The sequence below is a fragment of the Grammomys surdaster genome, unplaced genomic scaffold, assembly GCF_004785775.1.
Source record: "Grammomys surdaster isolate TR1022 unplaced genomic scaffold, NIH_TR_1.0 126109, whole genome shotgun sequence".
Classification (NCBI taxonomy): Eukaryota; Metazoa; Chordata; class Mammalia; order Rodentia; family Muridae; genus Grammomys; species Grammomys surdaster.
In genome coordinates this window covers 1,529,334-1,551,447 of record NW_021620917.1, presented here as the reverse complement: position 1 = coordinate 1,551,447, position 22,114 = coordinate 1,529,334, and the positions used below count along the sequence as shown (strand labels likewise).

Below are 22,114 nucleotides of genomic sequence, written 5' to 3'. Positions count from 1 at the left end.
GAACAGAGGGGAGTGAGGGAGAGAAGAAAATTGAATGTGGGGGGAAACAGAATGAAAAAGGAAGGAACATGACAACTCCTAAGGTATGCTGGAGATAAAGTGTATTGAGATAAAAGGGAGAGCAGAGGCAGAGACAGCTGGGAGAGTTCAGAGTGAACGTGGCCAGACTGAGCTGGGAAGTTGGCCAAGAGAGTGGTATAGCCAAATGGCTTAGTTCTTTAGGGGCCAGAGGAACTAGGGAGAGAGAAGCCCAGCTCAGTAGCTGGGCTTCAGAGTAGGGGATGGGGTAAACCAGCCAGGAGGGCCCTGTAACAGGGAGAGACTGAGGGACGCTGGGTGGACCTGAGGGCCAGTGTCTGCTCTGCAATGTTAATGAGCATCTCAGCCATTTCAGACCTAACAAAAATCAATAGTGATAAACGTGGTAAGATAATCATTTTGAGTTAGGCAAGGTGGCACACACTTCTAGCCCTAGCATTTGGGAGGTGGAGGCCAGAGGAGGAAGAGCTCAAAATCATCTTTGGCTACAAGAGTTCAAGGACAGCCTGGGCTACAAAGGCACTGTTTCTGTCCCACACCCCCGTGACCAGGAAACACGAAAAAAATACCTCAACTTACTTCGAAATTGGAGAAATTCAAATTAAAGCTACATTAGTAGTTACCTGCTGATAACAGCTTAAACCTGTATAACCACTTTGAAAAAGAACTTACAAAGTGGAAGGCAAACCTGCCCACTAGGCCAGGAATTCCATTTTAAATAGGCTATTTATGTTAGTTAGTCTATAAATTCCAGTGCCCATGAGTGGGGGCTGGGTAGATTAAATATGCGGGGTGTGGCTAGGCAGGCTAAAGGAATATGATTACTATCTTTGTTACAGCAAAATGCCTGAAAATCTTGTACAGCAAGCCAGACAACAGAACGCGTACTATGTTTCCAATACATCAAGATTATATAGCTTAAGGATACAGACTCCACAACCTAATCGCGAAAAACAACATTTAACTACAGTAAAAGTCCGGGCCTCTTGTGGAAAAGTTACAAGTGGGGAGGATGGGGCACTAAAACCGTCAACCTGCGTTACGGTAACCCCGGGATCTGAAAATTCCTCAGAATGAGCATTTTTTGTGTTGTACACTTTTCTATGCGCCTGGCGATCGCAACAGGAACCCACGACAGCACTAATCTAGGCGGGTTTTGTCGGACCCATCTACTGTAGGGACCGGGACTATACGCAGACACGGCGCCGGCGCGCTAGACTGGACGTGGGATAGGGCAGGGCGTGGCGCGAACAGCGCCTGCGCACTAGGCAGGGGCCGCACGCTCCTACCTGCACGTGGCCCGCGTCGGTCACGGGGCTGGTGGTCTTGCTGTGCACGTTGGGGAGCCGGTACATGCAGGTTGGAAGCTCTACACGCAGAGGTGCGCTGCCTCCATGATAGGGCTTTACCTGGTACATCGGCATGGTGGGAACCAAAGGAAGGTAGCGGGCGAGGGACTGGAACGCTCAGAGGCCACCCAAGGCCACCTCAGACTGTAGCCGCCTTCTTTCCGACTCCTGCTGCTGGCGTTCCGGAAAAAAATGAAGTCCCTGAGCCTTTATTGGTCGGGCTCGTTTAACGTCAGCAACTTGACCTTTGAACTGGCCAATCAACGGTAAGGAGGTCTTGGCATGCTTTGCTACCCCGCCCGGAAGGGGCGGGCTATATGTCAAAAACAGCCAATGGGTGGCCCAGGAGAGGCGTTTCCACAGAGCGGCAGCGCGAACTCTCCCGCGGTGACTGAGGCTGGAGGAGTGCCGAATCCATGGAACAAGCTGAAGGCGCGAGGTAAGCCGGGCGCGTTCTTTAAGAGTTCCCGGTATCCTGGCCTCTTGAAAGAACCGGAAGTGGCGGAGGCGCGAGGCAAGCTCGTGGACCCTGAGAGGCATTCACGTACGCTGGGCCAGGTTCCCTGTGAGGAAGCTAATTCCTCGGCGTCCTCCGGCCACAGGCGGTGGACTTGAAAACCAACGCGAAAATATATATATTTTTTGGAGTCTTTATACTTGAAGACTTGGAGAGTGAGGTTTAAAGGCTCACGCTCATTTTGCAGCCAGTAGGATTTTTTAGATTTATTATATTACGGTGCTTCTGTGTATGTGGTATTGTGTTCACAGGTGGCATCAAATCAGTGAAGCACATCTTACAAGGCCAGCACAGTTACATTCGGCGACAGATTTGTAAATGCAAATTTGCTGTCTGTATTTTAACACTGCGATTTCCCCCTGAGATCCTCTACAGTTAGAGACGAGAGCAAGTTTTTGCTTTTTGAGGTAGTGCTTTGAGATCCTCCTACCTCAGACACCTAAGTGCTGTGATAACGAGTGGGGTTCTGTGCAAGGTAGATTGAAGAGAAAAGAGGTTTCTTTGCTTATGTCATCAGGGTTTTTAGAAGTCTAGTATATGTCGGCCCATAAGGAAAATACCCCAAAATTCTTACCGAAAGGATGTGCCAATGTTCTATTATACTTCCATGGAGCTTTTCATAGCCAGGGAACTATTTTTACTGTGACTAACCCATAGCGGAATTAGGGATAGTAGATTGAAACCTAGTCATTGCTGGACTTCATACTTCATATGATAGGCAGTGAGCACCACTTGACTGGATTTGTGATCACACACACACACAATTGATAAGAATTAAACCACACCTATAATCATAGCACTGACTGGGTGGAAACAGGAGCGTCAGGAGTTTATAGTTACCTTTAACTATGTAGGGAGCTTGAGGCCACCCTGGGCTACATTGGACCCTGTGTCAAAACGAGCAAGAAGTAAACCAAAACCAGTGGTAGCAGTCAGACAAAACGGTGATTAAACTCGGAAAGCCAGTACAGAAAGAAACTTAACTGGCTGAGTGTGGTAGTGAGGTGGGACTATCATTTGGAGGCCAGGAATGAGCTCTCGTCTCTAACATGAACTTTGAACTTTTACCAGAGCAGTGTAAGCAGCTTGGATTTAGGTTCAGGTTTCAAAAGGAATTATTACATAGTCAGGAGATGAGTTTTGTCGACTGGTATTTCTCACCAAACTTTGACTTTTTTAAGAATTGTTGCTTTTATTCAGCTTTTCAAGAATGAAGAACTTGTGTTATAAAAGCTTGAGGGGCACAACAGGTCTCCTCCATATAGATGCAGGGACAATTAGATTTTGCAGTATCAGATAGTTTTAAATACGTATTAACAGATGTTAAAAGGTTGTAGAACATTCATGTCCCAAGTGAAATGAGTGTGTCCATTTAATGAATGGATGGGTTGAGCTAACTAGTTACAAGTCAGTCATTTATACCAAGATTAAAGTCAGAGTGGGAACACATTATCTGCTTTGTCTAAGTATTTACTTTGTGTTTTGTTACTGGTTGTTTTGTTTTAGTACAGAACGTGCTAAGGCCATCAAACCTATTGATGGGAAGTCAGTCCATCAGATTTGTTCTGGGCAGGTGGTACTCAGTTTAAGCACTGCTGTGAAGGAGTTAATAGAAAATAGTATAGACGCTGGTGCTACTAGTATTGGTAAGTTTGGAAATTTTTTCTTTTTTATAAAGATTTATTTATTTATTTTATGTATGTGAGTACACTGTAGCTGTCTTCAGACACGTCAGAAGAGGGCATCTGATCCCATTACAGATGGTTGTGAGCCACCATGTGGATGGTAGGGATTGAACTCAGGACCTCTGGAAGAGCAGTCAGTGCTCTTAACTGCTGAGCCATCATGTCTCCAGACCATGGTTTGGAAGAGTTTTAAGCAACAAGAAATAATCACTCATGTTATTTATTTAAGAAACATTACTGGATTATTAGAAAACAAATACTGCTGTACCAATTATTATTATTTTGACGTTAGCACTTAGTTGTTGTATGAAAGACTTTCCCTGAGGAAGCACAACACACACAGGTCCACTCACCACTGGTAGGGAACTTCGAGACAGACTGAAAAAAGTAATGTATCACATTCTAACTTGGTGAACTAATGCGTTTGTGTTGGCGTTACTAACAGAAACATGGATGAGGGATTATTTACGGGATCAAGAATGATTCAAAAGCAGCTGTATTACCTAGACGCCCACCCCAGCTTGAGTGATGAGCACCGAAGGTGGCTTTTAAGAAACTCAGCAAAGCTTGTAGTTTTCATCTTTTCTGGATTTGTGACATTTATTTACCTCTGGAGTCTCACAAGCCCACTCCCTCCTAGAGAGAATCTTTCAAATCAGTAAAAACTGTTATACAACAGTTCTGTGCGTGGTATTTAGCTATACAGAATAAGAATTAATTGAATCTTGTGTAGGTATGTGGTAAGAGTTATACACGGAATGTCTTATTTAGTACGTGGATTATTGTGATTTGGGAGTGACTATCTCTGTCGTACAGAAGAGAAAACCGAGGTACCAGGAATTTAGTTGTATTGAGGCTATAAAGCTCAGAAAATATGATCCAAGAACTCTTGATTGCAGAGCCTGTATTCTTGTATTACATGTTCTTGGATTCTTAGTTGTGAGCCTAGCCTTGCTGAGCCATTGCTCCAGCCTGAGCCTGTTCTTAATGACTATGTTAAAAGTATTCCTTTTGAAATAATAATAATAACAATAACAAAGATAATAATAAACCAACTATTTAATCTGAGCTTAAATGGGGGACTTTCAAGTATCCTGGGCTTGGTCTTCAGTGCCACCTTCCCCCCTTAGAATGACAGTCGTGTCTTTAAGTAAAAGTATAGGCATGACTGTTAAGTTTGCATTCTGTGCTACAGATATTGTGAGAGTAAAACCTTTTAGCATGGCTTAATCACTAAGAAAGACATATATTGGATTTTTTAGATCTAAGGCTTAAAGACTATGGGGTGGACCTCATTGAAGTTTCAGACAATGGATGTGGGGTAGAAGAAGAAAACTTTGAAGGTCTAGGTAAGACAAATGTTCCTAATCATACAGTAATCATTTCCATATGTCTCCGATGTTTGAGTATCACTGTCTTACAGCACATACTGTGATAGATTGTATATGTCTCTCACGCTATCACTGAAGACATTTTGGGCCTTTCTTTTCACTCTCTTTCAGCTCTGAAACATCACACATCAAAGATTCAAGAGTTTGCCGACCTCACGCAGGTTGAAACTTTTGGCTTTCGGGGGGAAGCTCTGAGCTCTCTGTGTGCACTGAGGTGAAGCATTATTCTCATCAGTTGGACGCCGTATGTAACAACTTCTGCAGGCCGAGAGGCGCGATGAGAATCCTTGTTGTTTACACTTTATTACGAAGTATCTTGACTCCTCTGAACTTCAGAATTCTCTTTTATCTGATTGCCAGTCTAAGTAACTTACTGACATGTGAGAAACAGAGGAGTGAAATGAAGCAGATCGTACTGTAGAACAGTCACTGCCTGTCTTAAAGCACTTAGTAACCTTTAGGGATCACACAGGCTAGGGTTATAGTTTAGCTGCCAACTGCTTGCCTACAATACAGGATGCCTGGGGTCGGCCAGTAACGCTGCAAAAGTAAATAAAGAGAAAGTAATACATACATGATACGTTATGAGTACCGTTAGTTTAAGTTCTTCAGTTTTTAGGAAAAGATTTAATGAAATCCCTATTTTAATTACACTGAAGCTATAAATTTTATATTTTTGAATCATGTCTTTGAATTCTTTGTAACTGTTCCAATTAGTAACAAAACTGAGAAATAAAGCTTTCAGAATAGAATTTGAGATACTTTGTTATTTTGCAATTCAACCTAAAGAATTGAAATCTTTTTTTTTTTTTTTTCTGTGTAGCCCTGGCTGTCCTGGAACTCACTCTGTAGACCAGGCTGGCTGCGAACTCAGAAATCCGCCTGCCTCTGCCTCCCAAGTGCTGGGATTAAAGGCGTGCGCCACCACTGCCCGGCAAGAATTGAAATCTTAAAAAAAAAAAACCAAAACAGCATTTATAAAACTGCCTCACCATCTTTTAGGGGCCAAACTTATGGCGTTATGATAATTCCTTACTCAGTTAAAACCTTAATTATCTGAGAAGAATATCACCATTTCAAGAAAGTTCTAAGAGAAGTGAAAGTGGGAAGCGGTTTTCTGTGCCTCCCCACACAGACCCCTTGCAATGCTAGGGCCTGAAGCATGGGTTGAGGCAACTGCTAGGAACGTGCTCTGCCTCGGAGCTACATCCCAGCAGCCCTAACGGACATGCTGTCCCTGCCACTCTCTTACAGTAATGTCACTGTATCTACCTGCCATGCATCTGCAAGCATTGGGACTCGACTGGTATTTGACCATAATGGGAAAATCACCCAGAAAACTCCCTACCCCCGACCTAAGGGAACCACAGTCAGCGTGCAACACCTATTTTATACACTACCAGTGCGTCACAAAGAGTTTCAAAGGAACATTAAAAAGGTATCGGTAAATTTACCATCCTAGTCTTCAGAAGTTTTGCTAATGTAGCATATGATTTAAAAAATTATTGAAGATAAATATCAGTTAATTTTTCTTCCTTTAATTAAAAAATATAAAAAAATTTTTTTTTGAGACTTGTCTCATTATGTCTGGCCTGGTCTTGTCAGCTCCTACCTTTGTTGCGTAAGTGGGAGAAGTACGGGTGTTTGCCACCGTGCCCAGCTGTTTGGTTTTTAATCAGTTAGGATCACGCCATATGTACTGTTCTATCACTTGGAACTGGCTCCAAAACATGCCTTTAAATTATTTTATTTGGGGACTAGAGAGATAGCTCAGTGGTTAAGAGCAGCCATTGTTAATTCTGCAGGCCAGTCTGTTGGGGACATTTTCTCAGCTGAGGTTGCCCATTCCCAAAGAACTCTATCCTGTGTCAGGTTGACAGAAACTTAGCAGAACAAGTCAGTAAGTAAGCATCGTAACTACCATGTTCAGTTAGTGAGTATTTTTTTAAATAGGTCTTGTATGTTTATGTCTAGTCTTTATAGAAGGATAAAATTTCTTATTAAAAAAAAAAATCAAAGGAGCCAGGATGATGGCACACACTCTTGAATCCTAGATTCAAGAGGTATGGGCAGAAAAAACTGAAATTGAAGGGCCATCTTGAATTATATACGGAGATCATGTCTTTAAAAAACAGGAAGACTAAATTTCTATATGAAGCGTTCTAGATTCAAAGGACATGCAGTTGTTTTGTTTAGTTTTTGAGAGAAGGTTCCCTTTGTTGTCTGGGTTGCTTGGACCTCATGGCCTTCCAACTTGACTCCTGAGTTTCTAGGGTTATAGGTATGCCTCACCCACCTGGTTTAGAGTGTTGGGTGTATGTGGGATGCGCATGTGCATGCCGAGGCCAAAGGTCAGCATCTTGTGTCCCCTGTCACTTCATCCTTATTTTGGAGTCACAGTATTCCTAACCCGTGAGTTCACAGGCTTTACTAGACTGGTTACCCAGCAGGTTCCAGAGAGCTTCCATTTTCCACCTTGCCAGTGCTGCAATTACAGGTGTGTTCCGCTGTTCCCAACAGTTTCATGAGGCTCTGGTACTCATGCTTGCCCGGCAAGCATTTTACTGAGTTGGCTCTCCAGCCCCTAGAATGTACTGTTTGATGACGGAGCACCTGCCTACCTGCCAAAAATGAGAAGACGTGACCAGAAGCCAGAGCCAGGTTTTACTTTACAGCATGTGCGGGGACGATTCTGCACAGATCCTTGTGTCAAACACTCTTCCCTTGTTTTATTTTCAAGGCCATGTAGGACCTTTGAGTCGAACGTTGTAAGTTTAGCCGTGCAGTTTCTGTAAGATCAAAGTAACCTCGAGTCTTGTGTTTCTCATACAGGAGTATGCCAGAATGGTCCAGGTCTTACAGGCATACTGTATCATTTCAGCAGGCGTCCGTGTAAGTTGCAGTAATCAACTTGGGCAGGGAAAGCGGCAGCCCGTGGTGTGCACAAGCGGAAGCTCTGGCGTGAAGGAAAACATTGGCTCTGTGTTTGGCCAGAAGCAGGTAGGGGCCAGCCAGCTACCGGAAAATGTTTGATTTTGTTTTTCATATTTATTGTTTTAATTGTGTATATGTGTGTAGGGGGTGGGTATGCACATGGGAGTGCTGGTGCCTGCAGAGGCCAGAGATGTTGGATCTCCTTGGCGCTGGAGTTACAGGTGACCGCGAGCCCCTGACATGAGTGCTGGGCACTGACCCTGGTCTCATGGAAGAGAAGTGTATGCTGCTCACCCAAGCCGTCTCTTCAGCCCCTGAGAAGTGGGCTTCTTGTTGTTGTTTTGTTCTAGTAATTGTAGCAAGTTTTGCTCTCCTTCACAGAGACTAAAACCCAAAAATAAATATTTAAGTACTCTATAGCTAAAGTTAATGTCTGAGAGCTGAAGATTTTTTTAAATTTTATTTTTTAGAAAATGAAAAACTATATCCTTTAATATTCTCTGTCTCTCAGAAGAACATAAAGTCATCAAATAGGAACTTGGTGATTCATTTTTCTAGTAAACAGGTTGAAGTCATTTTAGCACTGTTAAATAGTTGTCAAGGTTCTTTGAATTTTATTTTTTATTGTTTATTTGTGTGTGTGTGTGCTCTTGATGAGGCATAGCTTACCCTGGAAAGAAACCATATTTTACTCTCCCTGAAGTATGGTGCTGCTGCCTTAGGAGGTGACCGATACTCTTGGTGTCTTTCAGTTGCAAAGCCTCATTCCCTTTGCTCAGCTGCCCCCTAGTGACACTGTCTGTGAGGAGTATGGTCTGAGCGCTTCCAGGGCTCCACAGAATCCTTTCCAGTGAGTACACCGACTGCTGCCAGGAGAACCGCAGCCAGCGTGCCTCGGGTGGGGTTTATTGTGTGTGTTTGTTTGCACAGTGATTGTAAGGTATAGGGTGATTGTGTACGGCTAGGGAAGGATGGATAACAGACACTATGGCTTAATTCAGACAGTACGTCTAAGAGGGTTTCCTGTTAAATTAGTCTACTTTGGGTTAGAATAATTGTTTAATTATTCTACATTTGACCTTGGGATCTATTAAACTTGCCCAGCTCCCTTATGTTTAGTATAGGAAGTATAGACACTTCCATAAAGAGGATTGTCCTAGTGGAAGTCTGTGTTGGTTATTTCTACACTTGTGTTTTGGCTTATCATGAAATTGCAAAGATGGTGTCGTAGTTTGCTCTCTATTGCTGTGATAAACCCTGACCAAAAGCAGCTGGGGGAGAAAAGGGCTTATTTCCCCTTACAGCTAAAGTTATCAAGGGAAGTCAAGGCAGGAACTGAAGTGGAGACCACAGAGGAACACTGCTTACAGGCTCACTTTCTGTGGATTGGTCAGTTTGCCTATACACACACGAGGCCCACCTGCCAGGCATGGCACCACCCGCAGTGGGCTGGGCCCTCCCTCATCAGTCATCAAGCAAGAAACTGCCCGCAGATGTGCCCATGGGCCAGTCTGATGGACGCAGATTCTCACTTGAGAGTCCTCTTTCCAGGTGATTCTGGTTTGTTGACAAGAACTAGGCAGCACAGGTGGACATGCCTGTATGTGAAGGTGTTTTACCTTTGCACACAATCCTGGGGTAGGACTCATGCAGAGCAAGAAACTCTACATCTTACATACCTTCATAGAAGTTAAGGTTTGGGAATGAAAATATTTTGTTATATTTTAAATTTTATGCTTATAGAAAATGAAAGCAGATTTTGTTTGCATACATGTGTGTGAAGGCCAGAGATCCAATTCCTCGTGTCATTGTTCAGACACCACTCACCCTGTTTGTTGTTTGTTTTTTTTTTTAAGATTTATTATGTATTTTTACAAACATGAGTGCTCTATTTGCATGTATGGCTGCATGGCAGAAGAGGGCATCGGATCCCATTACTGACGGTTGTGAGCCACTGTGTGGTTACTGGGAATTGAACTCAGGACCTCTGGAAGAGCAGTCAGTGCTCTTAACCACTGAGCCATCTCTCCAGCCCCCTCACCTTATTTTCTGAGAAGGGATCTCACTGGCCTGGATTTCATCAAGTAGGCTAGTCCGGCTGGCCAGTAAGTCCTAGATATATGTCTGCCTCCACCTCCTCAGAACTGGGGTTTCAAGTGTGTACCACCATGCTTGAGTTTTTTTTTAACCTGGATTCTGGAGACTAATCAGGCCCAAGTGTTTACACAACAAGCACTTTCCAGTGACTTAGCCTCCTTTTTTTTTTTTTAACGAGGTAAGAGATATGTGACTGGTAATTTTCATGTGGGATTTGTCCTGATGAGTGGGTCACCAGCTGTTCCATTCTGACTTGATTTTAAGAATGCCTGTGCTAAGCTGGAACACTTGTAATCCTAGCACTCAGGAGACTGAGGCAATGGGATGGTGAGATCAGGAACTGCATGGGGAGACTCTGCCTCAAAAGGGAGAAAGTGTGTCATGTTTTGTCCTAATCATTTTCATGCTGTAACTGTCCTTCCTATATTCCTTTGACAGCATTTCAGGCTTCATTTCACAGTGCACACACGGTGCCGGGAGGAGTGCAACAGACAGACAGTTTTTCTTCATCAATCAGCGGCCTTGTGACCCAGCAAAGGTATTTTTCATTGTCTGTTTGAGACAGACTCATGCAGCCCTCTTTGGCCTCAAACTTCCCTGTGTAGCCAGGACTACCCTTGAACATCTGATCCTCCTCTACCTCCACCCACTAGGATTTGGACTACCAGGCCTGGTTTATGTGGTACTAGTAATTAAACCCAGGGCTTTATGCATGCAAGGCAGACATTCTACTGACTGAGCTAGCTCCATGTTACTTCATGACTGTCTGATACAGATAGTTTACATGGAACTTGGAATGGAAACAGAAACATGCCTTTAAAATTACCTTATTTGTGGGCTAGTAAGATGGCTCAGGGGATGAGAGCACTGACTGCTCTTCCAGAGGTCCTGAGTTTAATTCCCACAACCACATGGTGGCTCACAACCATCTGTAATGAGATCTGGTGCAGGCATACGTGCAGGCAGAACATTGTATATATAATAAGTACATGGACCTTTAAAAAATTATCTTATTTGGGGACTATAGAGATGGTTAAAAACACCCAGTGTTCAATTCCCAGCACCCACATGGGGGCTCAAAACTACCTGTAACTCCAGTCTCAGAGGATACAATACCCTCTTCTGGTCTCTTCAGGTACTAGGCACATAAGTAATATATATAGACATACTTGCAGGCAAAACGTCTACACACATGAAAATGAATAATACATTTTAAAAATTATGCATTTAAGAAAGTTTAGTTTTAGTTTTGTGTGTATAAAAGTAATTATCAATATGCTTATTATCATAGAAACTACCACTACTAGAAAAAAGCAAACATTCCCAATCATTATCTAAGTTTTTTATTGCAGACTGACCACATGCATTCGTTTGTGTTTTTTTCTCTTCCCTTTGTCAATTTTACAGGAAAATGAGGGCCCAGCTTTAGCTCTGCCTGAGACAGAATCAATTATCCTATGTCCTTATGAGGCTTTTCAACTTGGCTCTGACTTCCACGTTCTCAGCAACAGTGACCTCGGTGGTTTTTGACACTTTAAAATTCTACTGCATCCCGAGTGTGGCCCAATTTCTACATTTTAAGATTAGACATTATCTCTAATGTCATTTAATAATTGCATTGTAATATCATATAACTGTGGACCTAAGTACATTTGAACATGCTTTACAAACATTGAACTACACCTGCATTCTATCTGTCCGTCCTTCCATCCACCTACTTACCTATCTCTCAGTCTGCCTACCCCAGTCTCTAAAGTACTGGGATTGTAAGTGTCCACCACCAAAACTGACAGAAATTTCTTGAGTAATATCTTTGGATTGGAAAGATTCAGTTTTAGGAGTCTATTTATCTTGTCACTTTACCTACGGAGCCCTTTAGTGAGGTGTGTTTGTTCTTGACTGGAATTCTACTGGGAAGACTGAAGATCAAGATTTTGAGGATAGCCTGGGCTACACAGCAAGCTCATGAAACAAACAATCCCTTTGAAAAATATGAGGAAACTTTTTAAATAGTATATATATTTGTTATTTTGATAATAGAATACTTTCACAAGTACGTGTGTGTATGTATGTCTATATTTACATGTATGTTAAGACATCAAATTGTAGAGATTTTTGTTGTTTTCTCAGTACTGAGTATTGAACCCAGGGTCTCCCACATTCTAGGCAAATGTTGTGTCACTGAGCTATATCCCCCTTTAACCCCCCCTCCAGCCCATGAGACTAGGTCTCACTAAATTACCCTAGGTAACATTGAATTCACTCTAGCCCAAGCTGGTCTTGAACTTTCTATCTTCCTGCCTCTGCCTCTTGAGTACCTGGGATTGCAGGCCTGTATGTCAAAGCCTAGGTAGGTTCTATACGGAAGTCTATGCAGTTTATTGTGTACCAATCATACATTAATAAAGCTGTATTAGGAGCTGGAATGGCCCAGTTGATGGAGTGCTTGCCTAGTATGCACAAAGCCCTGGGTTCCATGTGTAGCACTGGAGTGGTGGTGTATGTCTATAATCCTAGCACTCCAGGTGGAGGCAGGAGGATCAGAAGCCCATGGGGGGAAAATGCTTTAAAACTGTGTAAGTTTAGTAAGACTTAGCAGAAAGAGGTCCCTTTAGAGATGGCTTAGAATAGTGTGTTGTTAGGACAGTGCATGGGCGGAACATTTCTTTTCTCATCTGTGTTTCTTACACAGGTCTCTAAACTTGTAAATGAGGTTTATCACATGTATAATCGGCATCAGTATCCATTTGTTGTTCTTAATGTTTCCGTTGATTCAGGTAAGTCCCATTAAAGTTTCAGTAAGAATTTTGGCTTATTCTTAAAACAGTAAAATGAGGGCTAGAGAGATGGCTCAGCTGTTAAAGGCTAGGCTCACAACCAAAAATATAAGAATAAAATGAAATTATAAAGCTCTAATACAACAATAGAAATTAACTGATAATTATGTAATTTTACATTTTATACTGATCATACTGCAATCTATTTGAAACAATGTTCATTGTATTATTAGGAAATGTCTCTTTAAAGTTGAACAAAGGGAGTAAGATACTTACAGATTCTCCTTGATTTTGAAAAGGATTAATTTCATATGTATTTTTCTTTTTGATTGTCAAATTCTGATTTATTTAGATCCACATTTTCTGTACATTTTTGAAGTATGTATATGCATTTCTTAAAATAGCCATGCCCATTCGCACATGCAAACAAGGACTCATACACATTAACATTTGTGGATGAAAATAATTTTTTAATCTTTTTTTTTTTTTTTTTTTTTTTGGTTTTTCAAGACAGGGTTTCTCTGTGTAGTCCTGGCTATCCTGGGACTCACTTTGTAGACCAGGCTGGCCTTGAACTCAGAGATCCACCTGCCTCTGCCTCCTAAGTGCTGGGATTAAAGGCGTGCACCACCACCGCCCGGCTGCTTTTTTGCTTTTTGTTTGTTTGTTTGTTTGTTTGTTTTCTTTTTTTTTATATATAATTTTTTTTTTCAAATTGTAATTTATACTCATTCACACAGGGGTTATAAACACAAAAAGGCAGGACGTGGGGAAGGTGATGACACTGGAGTGTGGGTGTTCAGGGGGAATACAGATATTTTTCAGAACAGGGTATCGGCTGGGTGAGGGTTAATTTTTTAACTTTATTGTTAGATGTGAACATTTTATTTTCAATGTCATTAAAAATTACTTTTAAGCCGAGCGATGGTAGCACACGCCTTAAATCCCAGCACTTGGGAGGCAGAGGCAGGCGGATTTCCGAGTTTGAGGCCAGCGTGGTCTACAGAGTGAGTTCCAGGACAGCCAGGGCTACACAGAGAAACCCTGTCTCAAAAAAAACAAAAAAAAAAAACAAAAAAAAAAACCAACCAACCATAATTTGGGGGCCTAGAGACCTAGTTCAGTGGGTAAGAGCTCGCTCTACTTACAGAGGACTGGAAATGGTTCAAGCACTGACATCAGGCAGCTCATAAGTAACTGCCTGTGACTTCAGCTCCAGGAAATCCAGCATCATCTTCTGTCCTTGTGACCATCTGTATACACATGCATGTGTACAGGTGTGCACAGACACACACACTCAATGCAGGGACCCACAGAGATGATGGAGCTGGAGTTACATGTGGTTGTGAGCCATCTGATGTGGGCTCTGGGAATCAAAGTCTGGAAGACTAGTACATGCTCTTAACCTCTAAGCCATCTCTTCAGCTTGAGGTAGCCTCTCTTGTTTCTGTTGTTGTACTTTGTACTCCACTAAGCTAAATAGCAGGTTCAGGATCAGCCTGGGCTACATGAGACACTGTCTAAAAAAAACTAAATATAAGATTATTTTTTCTCACTTATTTAAAGAGGTATTTTTATGGACTGTTGAGATGGCTCAGTAGGTAAAGTGCTTAATGGTCAAGTGTGAGGACCATAGTTCAGATCCCCAGCACACATGTAAACAGCTGGGTACAGCAGCACATGCCTGTAATCCCAGGGCTAGGAGGTAGAATACCTAGAGCTAGTCACCCAAGCAGTCCAGCCAAATTGGTTAGCTCCAGTTCATCCAGTTCAGTTAGGTTCCCTATCTTCAAAATAAGGTAGAGAAGAAATTGAGGAAGATATTTGATTTCAACTTTTAGACTTCATACACACATATGTATGTTCAGCCACACTTTTGTACACACACATACACACACACACCCCTTTACCCCCCTAAAAATTTATAATTTATGAATACTAGTCTGGACACCATTATTAATTTCAATCTTGACTGTTTTTAATTAATAGTACAAATGAGTGAAATAGTAAATGGTTAAAATCATATTACTAACGGTAAGCTCAAGTATTTTTTTATTCTTTGCCTTAGAATGTGTCGATATTAACGTAACTCCAGATAAAAGGCAAATTTTACTACAGGATGAGAAGCTTTTGCTGGCAGTTTTAAAGACTTCCTTGATAGGAATGTTCGACAGTGATGCAAACAAGCTTAATGTCAACCAGCAGCCCCTGCTGGATGTTGAAGGTAAGAAAAATACAGTGGTGGACCTTCTGAAAGTGATGAACCTTCTAAAAGTGATAGACCTTTCTGAAAGTGATGGACCTTCTAAAAGTGATGGACCTTCTGAAAGTGATGGACCTTCTAAAAGTGATGGAGCCTTCTAAAAGTGATGGAGCCTTCTAAAAGTTTTAGATGCTATGATACTTCCTTTTTTTTTTTTTTCTAACGGTTATTTTTGACATGAAGTACAATCCTTTTAGTAAAGAGGAAACGTCATGGTAGAAAGTATTTTTAACTAGAGGCTATACATGCTAGTGCACAACTTTATTCCCAGAACTCAAGAGAAAGAGGCAGGTGGATCTCTGTGTGTTCGAGGCCAGCCTGGTCTACAGGGTAAGTGAGGCCCTGCCTAAAAATAAAAGGTGAGAAGGTGAAATGCGAGGATTGTCACTCGGTTGTCACTTGAGGTTGTCCTGACCTTCACACGCATACCACGTGTGTGTTTGTAACTCATGTACACACACTATTACAGACATTTTTTTAAAGTTTATGAAGGCCAGGTCTGGTGACACATGTCTGTAATGCCAACATTTGTAAGAGTGAGGCAGGAAGATCTACAGTTGAGGGGCAAGCCTGGGCTACATAGTTCCATCCTAGCTATGGCTCTCTAAGGAGAAAGAGAAAGACAGAAGCAGACTGAGACTGATAGACTTGGAATCAGTCAGTTTGTACTGTCTTATGATTATTTTGTAGAATCTATCAAAGTCATATGTGGCCATTCATACATTCATTCCTTCTCACAACTATACAGTATTCCACTCAATTCAAATATCACAATTTGTGTGTGTGTGTGTGTGTGTGTGTGTGTGTGTGTATGTGGGTATTCAGAGTGCTTCCAGTATGGGCCTGCAGTAAAAAGCTGTCATGACCACTCTTAGACATCTTCCAGGAAGTATAAGGATTTCCTGCTTTTTTGTTTTGAGATTTAAAAAAAAAAAATTATGTGTGTGCTTGGTGTGTATGTATGTGCCATATTTGTGCAATACTCAGAGAGTCCTGAAGGGTGTTTAGAGCTGGGGTTATTGATAGTTGTGAGCTGCCCCCATAGGTGCTGGGAACTGTCTTCAAATCCTCTGGGAAAACAAAAAGCACTCTTAACTACCGAGTCATCTCTCCAGCCCTGGTTTTGTTTCTTTGAGACAGAGTCTCTCTGTGTTCCACACAGGCTGGCCTGGAATTCTCTGCTTTCCTATCTTAGCCTTCTCAGTGCAGGAATCATAGGCATGTGGCATCATGTTCAGCGTGGGTAGGCATTTCTGATGGAGGAACCAACGTGGGTCACAGACATGCATACATTTAGGTCTCATTTGTATCCCCTTTATGATGCGTTCTGGCCAGTGTTGCTATATTTTATTTGCAGGTTAGCCTCTTGCTTTGTGAAATGCCTGTTCATATAAAAATAATCCTCTTGTCCCTGTTCAATATACTCCCTGATACTTTTTTTCTCTTCCTTTCTGCTAGGTAACTTAGTAAAGCTTCATACAGCAGAAATAGAAAAACCTGTGTCAGGAAAGCAAGATAACTCTCCTTCATTGAAGATCACAGCAGACGAAAAAAGAGTAGCATCGATCTCCAGGCTGAGAGAGGCCTTTTCTCTTCATCCTACCACAGAGATCAAGGCTAGGGGCCCAGAGAGTCCTGAACTGAAACAGAGTTTTCCAAGTCAGAAAAGGGGTGTATCATCTTCTTATCCTTCAGACATCATCTCTTATAGAGGCCTGCAGGTCTCGCAGGACAAATCGGTGAGTTCCACAAACAGCCCTGGTGACTGTATGGACAGAGAAAAAAGAGAAAAAGATTCAGGGCTCAGCAGCACCTCAGCTGGCTCTGAGGAAGGGTTCAGCACCCCAGAAGTGGCCAGTAGCTTTAGCAGTGACTATAATGTGAGCTCCCCAGAAGACAGACCCTCTCAGGAAGCCTGTGGTGAAATGGACGACCGTCTTTCAGGTACAGGACACCATTTGAGGCCGGAAGATAGTGGATATAAATGTAGGCCTTTACCTCCACCACCTCATCTCTCACCCGCAAATGCCAAACGTTTCAAGACAGAAGAACGGCCTTTGGATACTGACGTTCCTCAAAAACTGCTTGATCCTCAGAACACCTCAGCGACTGAGGCTGATGTAGCCATAAAAATTAACAAGAAGGTCGTGCTCCTTGACTTCTCTATGAGCTCTTTAGCTAAACAGATGAAGCACTTACAGCACCTAAAGCTGCAGAACAAAAGTGAACAGAATTACAGGAAATTTAGGGCCAAGATTTGCCCTGGAGAAAATCAAGCAGCAGAAGATGAGCTCAGAAAAGAGATTAGGTACTGTTTGTTCTTAACGGTATTTCGGTCAGGCTTGTGATTGACACCGTGACTGAATGAAGGCTGACTTTGTAGAGCTTCAGTGTTGGCTCCTCTGTGTATCTTGCATGTCTTCATTTCTTGTACTGTGTGGATGGTCTCTTCCTTTCTGGAATAGGACTCAAGTGTGGCCCTCCCTCAGCACCGGGAGCCATCAAATGGCTTGAGATTCCTGTGGAGACAACCCTACACAGGGGCTTTTCCACATCACAGGCTCCCTGATAGACTTGCCAGTGTTCCTTCCCCTCCCTCCCTCCCTCCCTCCCTCCCTCCCTCCCTCCCTCCCTCCCTCCCTCTCTCCTTCCCTCCTCATTGCCCCCTTTATCTGATGCTAATACTGAATCTGAGATTGATTTTGACCTCACAGATTGGTCATTTGCTTTTTAATCTCTTTTTGGCAAAGATGTTTCTAGTTACTAACTTCTCCTTGCCTTTCACATATACAATGTTAGTTTTTCTGGTTTTCTTTGGTTTAGTTCTGTTCTTTTTGTTGTTGTTGTTTTTGTTTTGTTTTGTTGTTTTTGTTTGTTTGTTTGTTTGTTTTTCGAGACAGGGTTTCTCTGTGTAGCCCTGGCTGTCCTGGAACTCACTCTGTAGACCAGGCTGGCCTCAAACTCAGAAATCCACCTGCCTCTGCCTCCCAAGTGCTGGGATTAAAGGCGTGTGCCACCACTGCCTGGCTTAGTTTTATTTCTGAGACAGGGTTTCATGTAACCCAGGCTGCATGAAAAACTAACTGTGGAGAAGATGACCTGAGTTCCTGATGACTTTACCATTGCCTCCCAATCGCTGGGACTGTAAATACATGCTGTGAATTTTCTGTCCCATGGGGCATGGGGGTTAGAAGCAGAATTCCTCAATGTATGCCAAGCTGACTTTGAATTTGTGATTGTCTTGCCTTAATCTCCTTAGTGCTGTGATTACAGATGTGTACCGCATGCCTGGCTCCAAGTTGTGCCTGTTGTAGAAAGAGACCTGTCAAAGATTCTGTTAACTCAGGTCATTGCCATCCTGGGAAGCAGGGCAGATTGAGATAGTTCCCCAGGGCATCTTGCTAGTCACCTGTTGAGATCAAGTGTTGGCTCCACATCACTGTCTTCACTGTGCATTGCTGGTGGCTAGACCACACGAGCATTTCTCCTGGAGTTTGTTGCTGCCATGTGTGTAGTTACAAGATGAGAAACAATTGACTATCCCTCAGGAGAGGATTTATTAGATGAACTATGGTGTGTGCATACTGAGTTCCAGTACAGTCATTAAGAACTCCCATCAGCTCCTAGAAGGTTGAAGAAGGAGGACTCGAGGGTTGAGGCCAGGATGAGTAACAGAATGAAGCTGTCTCAAAAAAGGGAAAGGAAGGTGGTAGATGTAAAGTTGGGAGTTGGAGGCATGCAGCTGTCATTTCAGCTTTGTGACAGGCTGAAGGAGCAGGAGTTCAAAAGCCTAGACGACATATAAGAACCATCTTAAAAAATCTGTTTGTAGGTCTATATGTGCATATACCTAAAAAAGAATCTCCGATGTGTTAAATGATGAGGGTAGAGCAGGTGCCTAGTTCTCTTTTCACTTTAAAACTTAAATTCCTATCTGAGCAAAGGTATAGAAGCATATGTGTCAAATTATTGGCAGTCGTCACTAAGACCATCCGCCTCTGGAGCGCTGGTCGATGGATAGTTGAGGTTATGTTTAGAGAGCACAGTTATCACCTTTTCTAGTTTATGCTTTTGCATCACTTTATTTTTTTTAATTAATGCGTTCTGTTTTACAGTCAGAAATAATCTTCAGAGATACCTTGTAACGAATGTTTTGTTTTGCAGTAAATCGATGTTTGCAGAGATGGAGATCTTGGGTCAGTTTAACCTGGGATTTATAGTAACCAAACTGAAAGAGGACCTCTTCCTGGTGGACCAGCATGCTGCGGACGAGAAGTACAACTTTGAGATGCTGCAGCAGCACACTGTGCTCCAGGCACAGAGGCTCATCATGTGGGTTCACACAGGCTTCAGAGTTCCCAGTGCACCAACTCAGATGAAATAGCTTATGCCAACAGCTGTGCACACACACATGCACATACATGTGGGCTTGCTATAGATACCTATACAACACATTCTTATCCTTTTCACATAATGATAAGCACAGCTCCCTTATTGAGTGCCTGTTACAAGGAAAACTGTTGAGGCGGTTCATTCTCATTTGATCCAAGATAACAGACCAGGTAGTTACTGTTGTCATTGCTATGTCACAGTGATAAAAATTACACACACGCAGAGATGTTAACCAACCTGCCTGACGTCCCACACTAATAGGTTCTGTAGGTATCTCTACCTTTTAGCCATTTAAAATGATGTTCACTGGGTAGCCAGAAAATCCTATTGGTGGAGGGTAACTGAATGGATTAGGCCTGGTGCAGAGTAGTGCAGACCTTTTCAGACAAGGCCTCACTGTGTAGACGAGGCTAACCTTAAACTCACAGAGATCTACCTCTACCTACCTCTGCCTCCCAAGTGCTGGGATTGAAGGTTTGTGTGCCATGTCTGGTCCATAAGGGCCTTTAAAAGGAATGTTTTATAAATCACCATGGTAGTACTATTTTGGTTTCAGTTCTACTCTGTAGGTACATGTTTGCCCTGATTTATAGTTTATACTATAGTCTGAGACTCCTGTTTTCCAGACCCCAGACTCTGAACTTAACTGCTGTCAATGAAGCTGTGCTGATAGAAAATCTGGAAATATTCAGGAAGAATGGCTTTGACTTTGTCATTGATGAGGATGGTGAGTTAATACTTGGGACTGTAGGGTCTTGGATTTTAGGGACGTAGGAGCATGGGTTCTGCCATGGACGGAAATGGTCTTCTCCAATAATGGATTTTTCTCCATTTTTTTTTTTTTTTAGCTCCAGTCACTGAAAGGGCTAAATTGATTTCCTTACCAACTAGTAAAAACTGGACCTTTGGACCTCAAGATATAGATGAACTGATCTTTATGCTAAGTGACAGCCCTGGCATCATGTGCCGGCCCTCAAGAGTCAGACAGATGTTTGCTTCCAGAGCCTGTCGGAAGTCTGTAAGTAAAATAAGCCCCACTCCTGGGGCCTGAGGGCCCAAAGGAGTTCTCAGTTCAGCCCTTGGCTTGGTGGATGCTGCTACGCACCTTCATGCTGGTCATAGACCTGGAAAGCTGCACTGTCTGCTGGCATAGCCTGACAGCCAGGACCTTCATGCTGGTCATAGACCTAGAGAACTGCACTGTCTGCTGGTGTAGCCTGACAGCCAGGACCTTCAGGATGGTCATAGACCTGGAGAGCTGCACTGTCTTGTCGACGTACCCTGACAGCCAGGTCTGCGTTCTCTGTGATCTCTAGGCCAGGTTTGCTGTTGATTCTCTGCAGATGCTAAGCAGTGTTTTATCTCGGGGTTTTCTTGAGCCCAGCAGTTAGCTTTGGGTGTACCAACTTCACTCATGGGCCTTATGAGTAACGCCAACCTGCATTGAGAAAGATTCGCTGCCTCCAGGCTGAGACGCCACCATCAAAACTCAGGTAGAGCCATTTAGTCACAGGTATCCCAGAGGGGCTGTTTGCAGTCACTGATGCTGAGTCCTGTGCCTCTCATATTTGTATGAGAAATGGTAGTTATGGCTAACTATTAACCCAGTGTCCAAATAAGGTAAGACACTGCCGTATGGCCACACTCCTGTATTATCCAGCAATTCCTTAAGCCCATTTAGAAAGCTGTCCTATTTTAAGTGTGAGGGTACAGAAGTAAGGAAGGTGAGAGGAACAGACACAAACAAATGACCTCATAGATGACAGTAAGTACAAAAGTTTAAACAGCATGTGACCACAGAAAAACTGGGGAACAAGATGAGTGCCACCTGAGCTAGCGCCCTTGACTGGTGAGATAGAGCCTCTATGGGTAAATATGTTCCTGATAGAAAAAATAGAAAACATGCATACCGGAGGCCACTCTGCTGAGACGTGAGAGCAGAGTAGCACCAGAGGACAGCCCATAGTCTTAGCTTACAGTGAGAGTCAGTACTGACTGAGAGGTGCCGACCTGGGGTGCAGGGGACAGGGCATGGCCGCTCTGGGAAGCAAACAGTGTTAAGAGCTATGCCGCACGCTTGCAGTGTGTGAGGCCCAGCGTTCAGTAAGTAGAGTGTCTGAAAGCAACATGCACACCAGTCTTGGGCTTGAGGGGGATGTCTGGGCTGCAGGTCAGATTTATGTGTTTGGTGGCATCATCTTAATGTCCACTTGTCACAAGCTAGAGTCGTCTGAGAGGAAGGAGCTTCAATAAGAAAATTCGTCCATAAGATTAGACTGTAGCCAGGCCTGCAGGGCATTTTCTTACTTAGTGATTGATGGGGCGAGTCCAGCCCACTGTGGGTGGCGCCATCCCTGGGCTGGTGGTCCCGGTTCTATAGGAAAACAGTCTGAGCAAGCCATGAAGAGCAGGACCCGTCCATGGCCTCTGATCAGTTCCTGCTGCCCTCACTGCTTTTGCTGAAATTTGTATGGTACTGTGAGGGACATGAAGCACGTGTGGAGATTGCATGACAATATTGTGGAGAATTGGTTCTTCCTTCCTTTATGTGGATTCTTAGGACCAAACTCGGGTTCACCTTCACCCTCTGAGCCATGTAGTCGGCCCTCAGAACGAGTTTTGTTTGTGGACTGCTGGTGTGGCTCAACACACACACACACGGGGGGGGGG

The 22,114-nt window shown here is 43.1% G+C and overlaps 2 protein-coding genes across 4 annotated transcripts in view; one reads left to right on the top strand and one right to left on the bottom strand.

Moving 5' to 3' along the window:
- The window catches only part of Aimp2 (aminoacyl tRNA synthetase complex interacting multifunctional protein 2), a 9,990-nt gene extending 8,400 nt beyond the window's left edge, over positions 1–1,590 (bottom strand). The window contains exon 1 of one of the 2 annotated variants that reach the window (XM_028756052.1): positions 1,329–1,590. In XM_028756052.1, coding sequence (XP_028611885.1) covers positions 1,329–1,463 — 135 coding nt within the window. In that variant the 5' untranslated portion in view covers positions 1,464–1,590. The remainder of the gene's footprint in view (positions 1–1,328) is intronic. The other variant, XM_028756053.1, reaches the window with a different exon arrangement.
- Pms2 (PMS1 homolog 2, mismatch repair system component) overlaps positions 1,358–22,114 on the top strand; it is a 24,188-nt gene continuing 3,431 nt past the window's right edge. Inside the window, exons 1-14 of one of the 2 annotated variants that reach the window (XM_028756045.1) lie at positions 1,358–1,827; positions 3,417–3,551; positions 4,853–4,939; positions 5,093–5,195; positions 6,236–6,419; positions 7,814–7,981; positions 8,668–8,765; positions 10,451–10,550; positions 12,705–12,789; positions 14,858–15,013; positions 16,511–17,360; positions 19,217–19,384; positions 20,071–20,171; positions 20,293–20,462. In XM_028756045.1, coding sequence (XP_028611878.1) covers positions 1,671–1,827; positions 3,417–3,551; positions 4,853–4,939; positions 5,093–5,195; positions 6,236–6,419; positions 7,814–7,981; positions 8,668–8,765; positions 10,451–10,550; positions 12,705–12,789; positions 14,858–15,013; positions 16,511–17,360; positions 19,217–19,384; positions 20,071–20,171; positions 20,293–20,462 — 2,562 coding nt within the window. In that variant the 5' untranslated portion in view covers positions 1,358–1,670. Of the gene's footprint in view, positions 1,828–3,411; positions 3,552–4,852; positions 4,940–5,092; positions 5,196–6,235; positions 6,420–7,813; positions 7,982–8,667; positions 8,766–10,450; positions 10,551–12,704; positions 12,790–14,857; positions 15,014–16,510; positions 17,361–19,216; positions 19,385–20,070; positions 20,172–20,292; positions 20,463–22,114 lie in introns of both variants that reach the window. The other variant, XM_028756046.1, reaches the window with a different exon arrangement.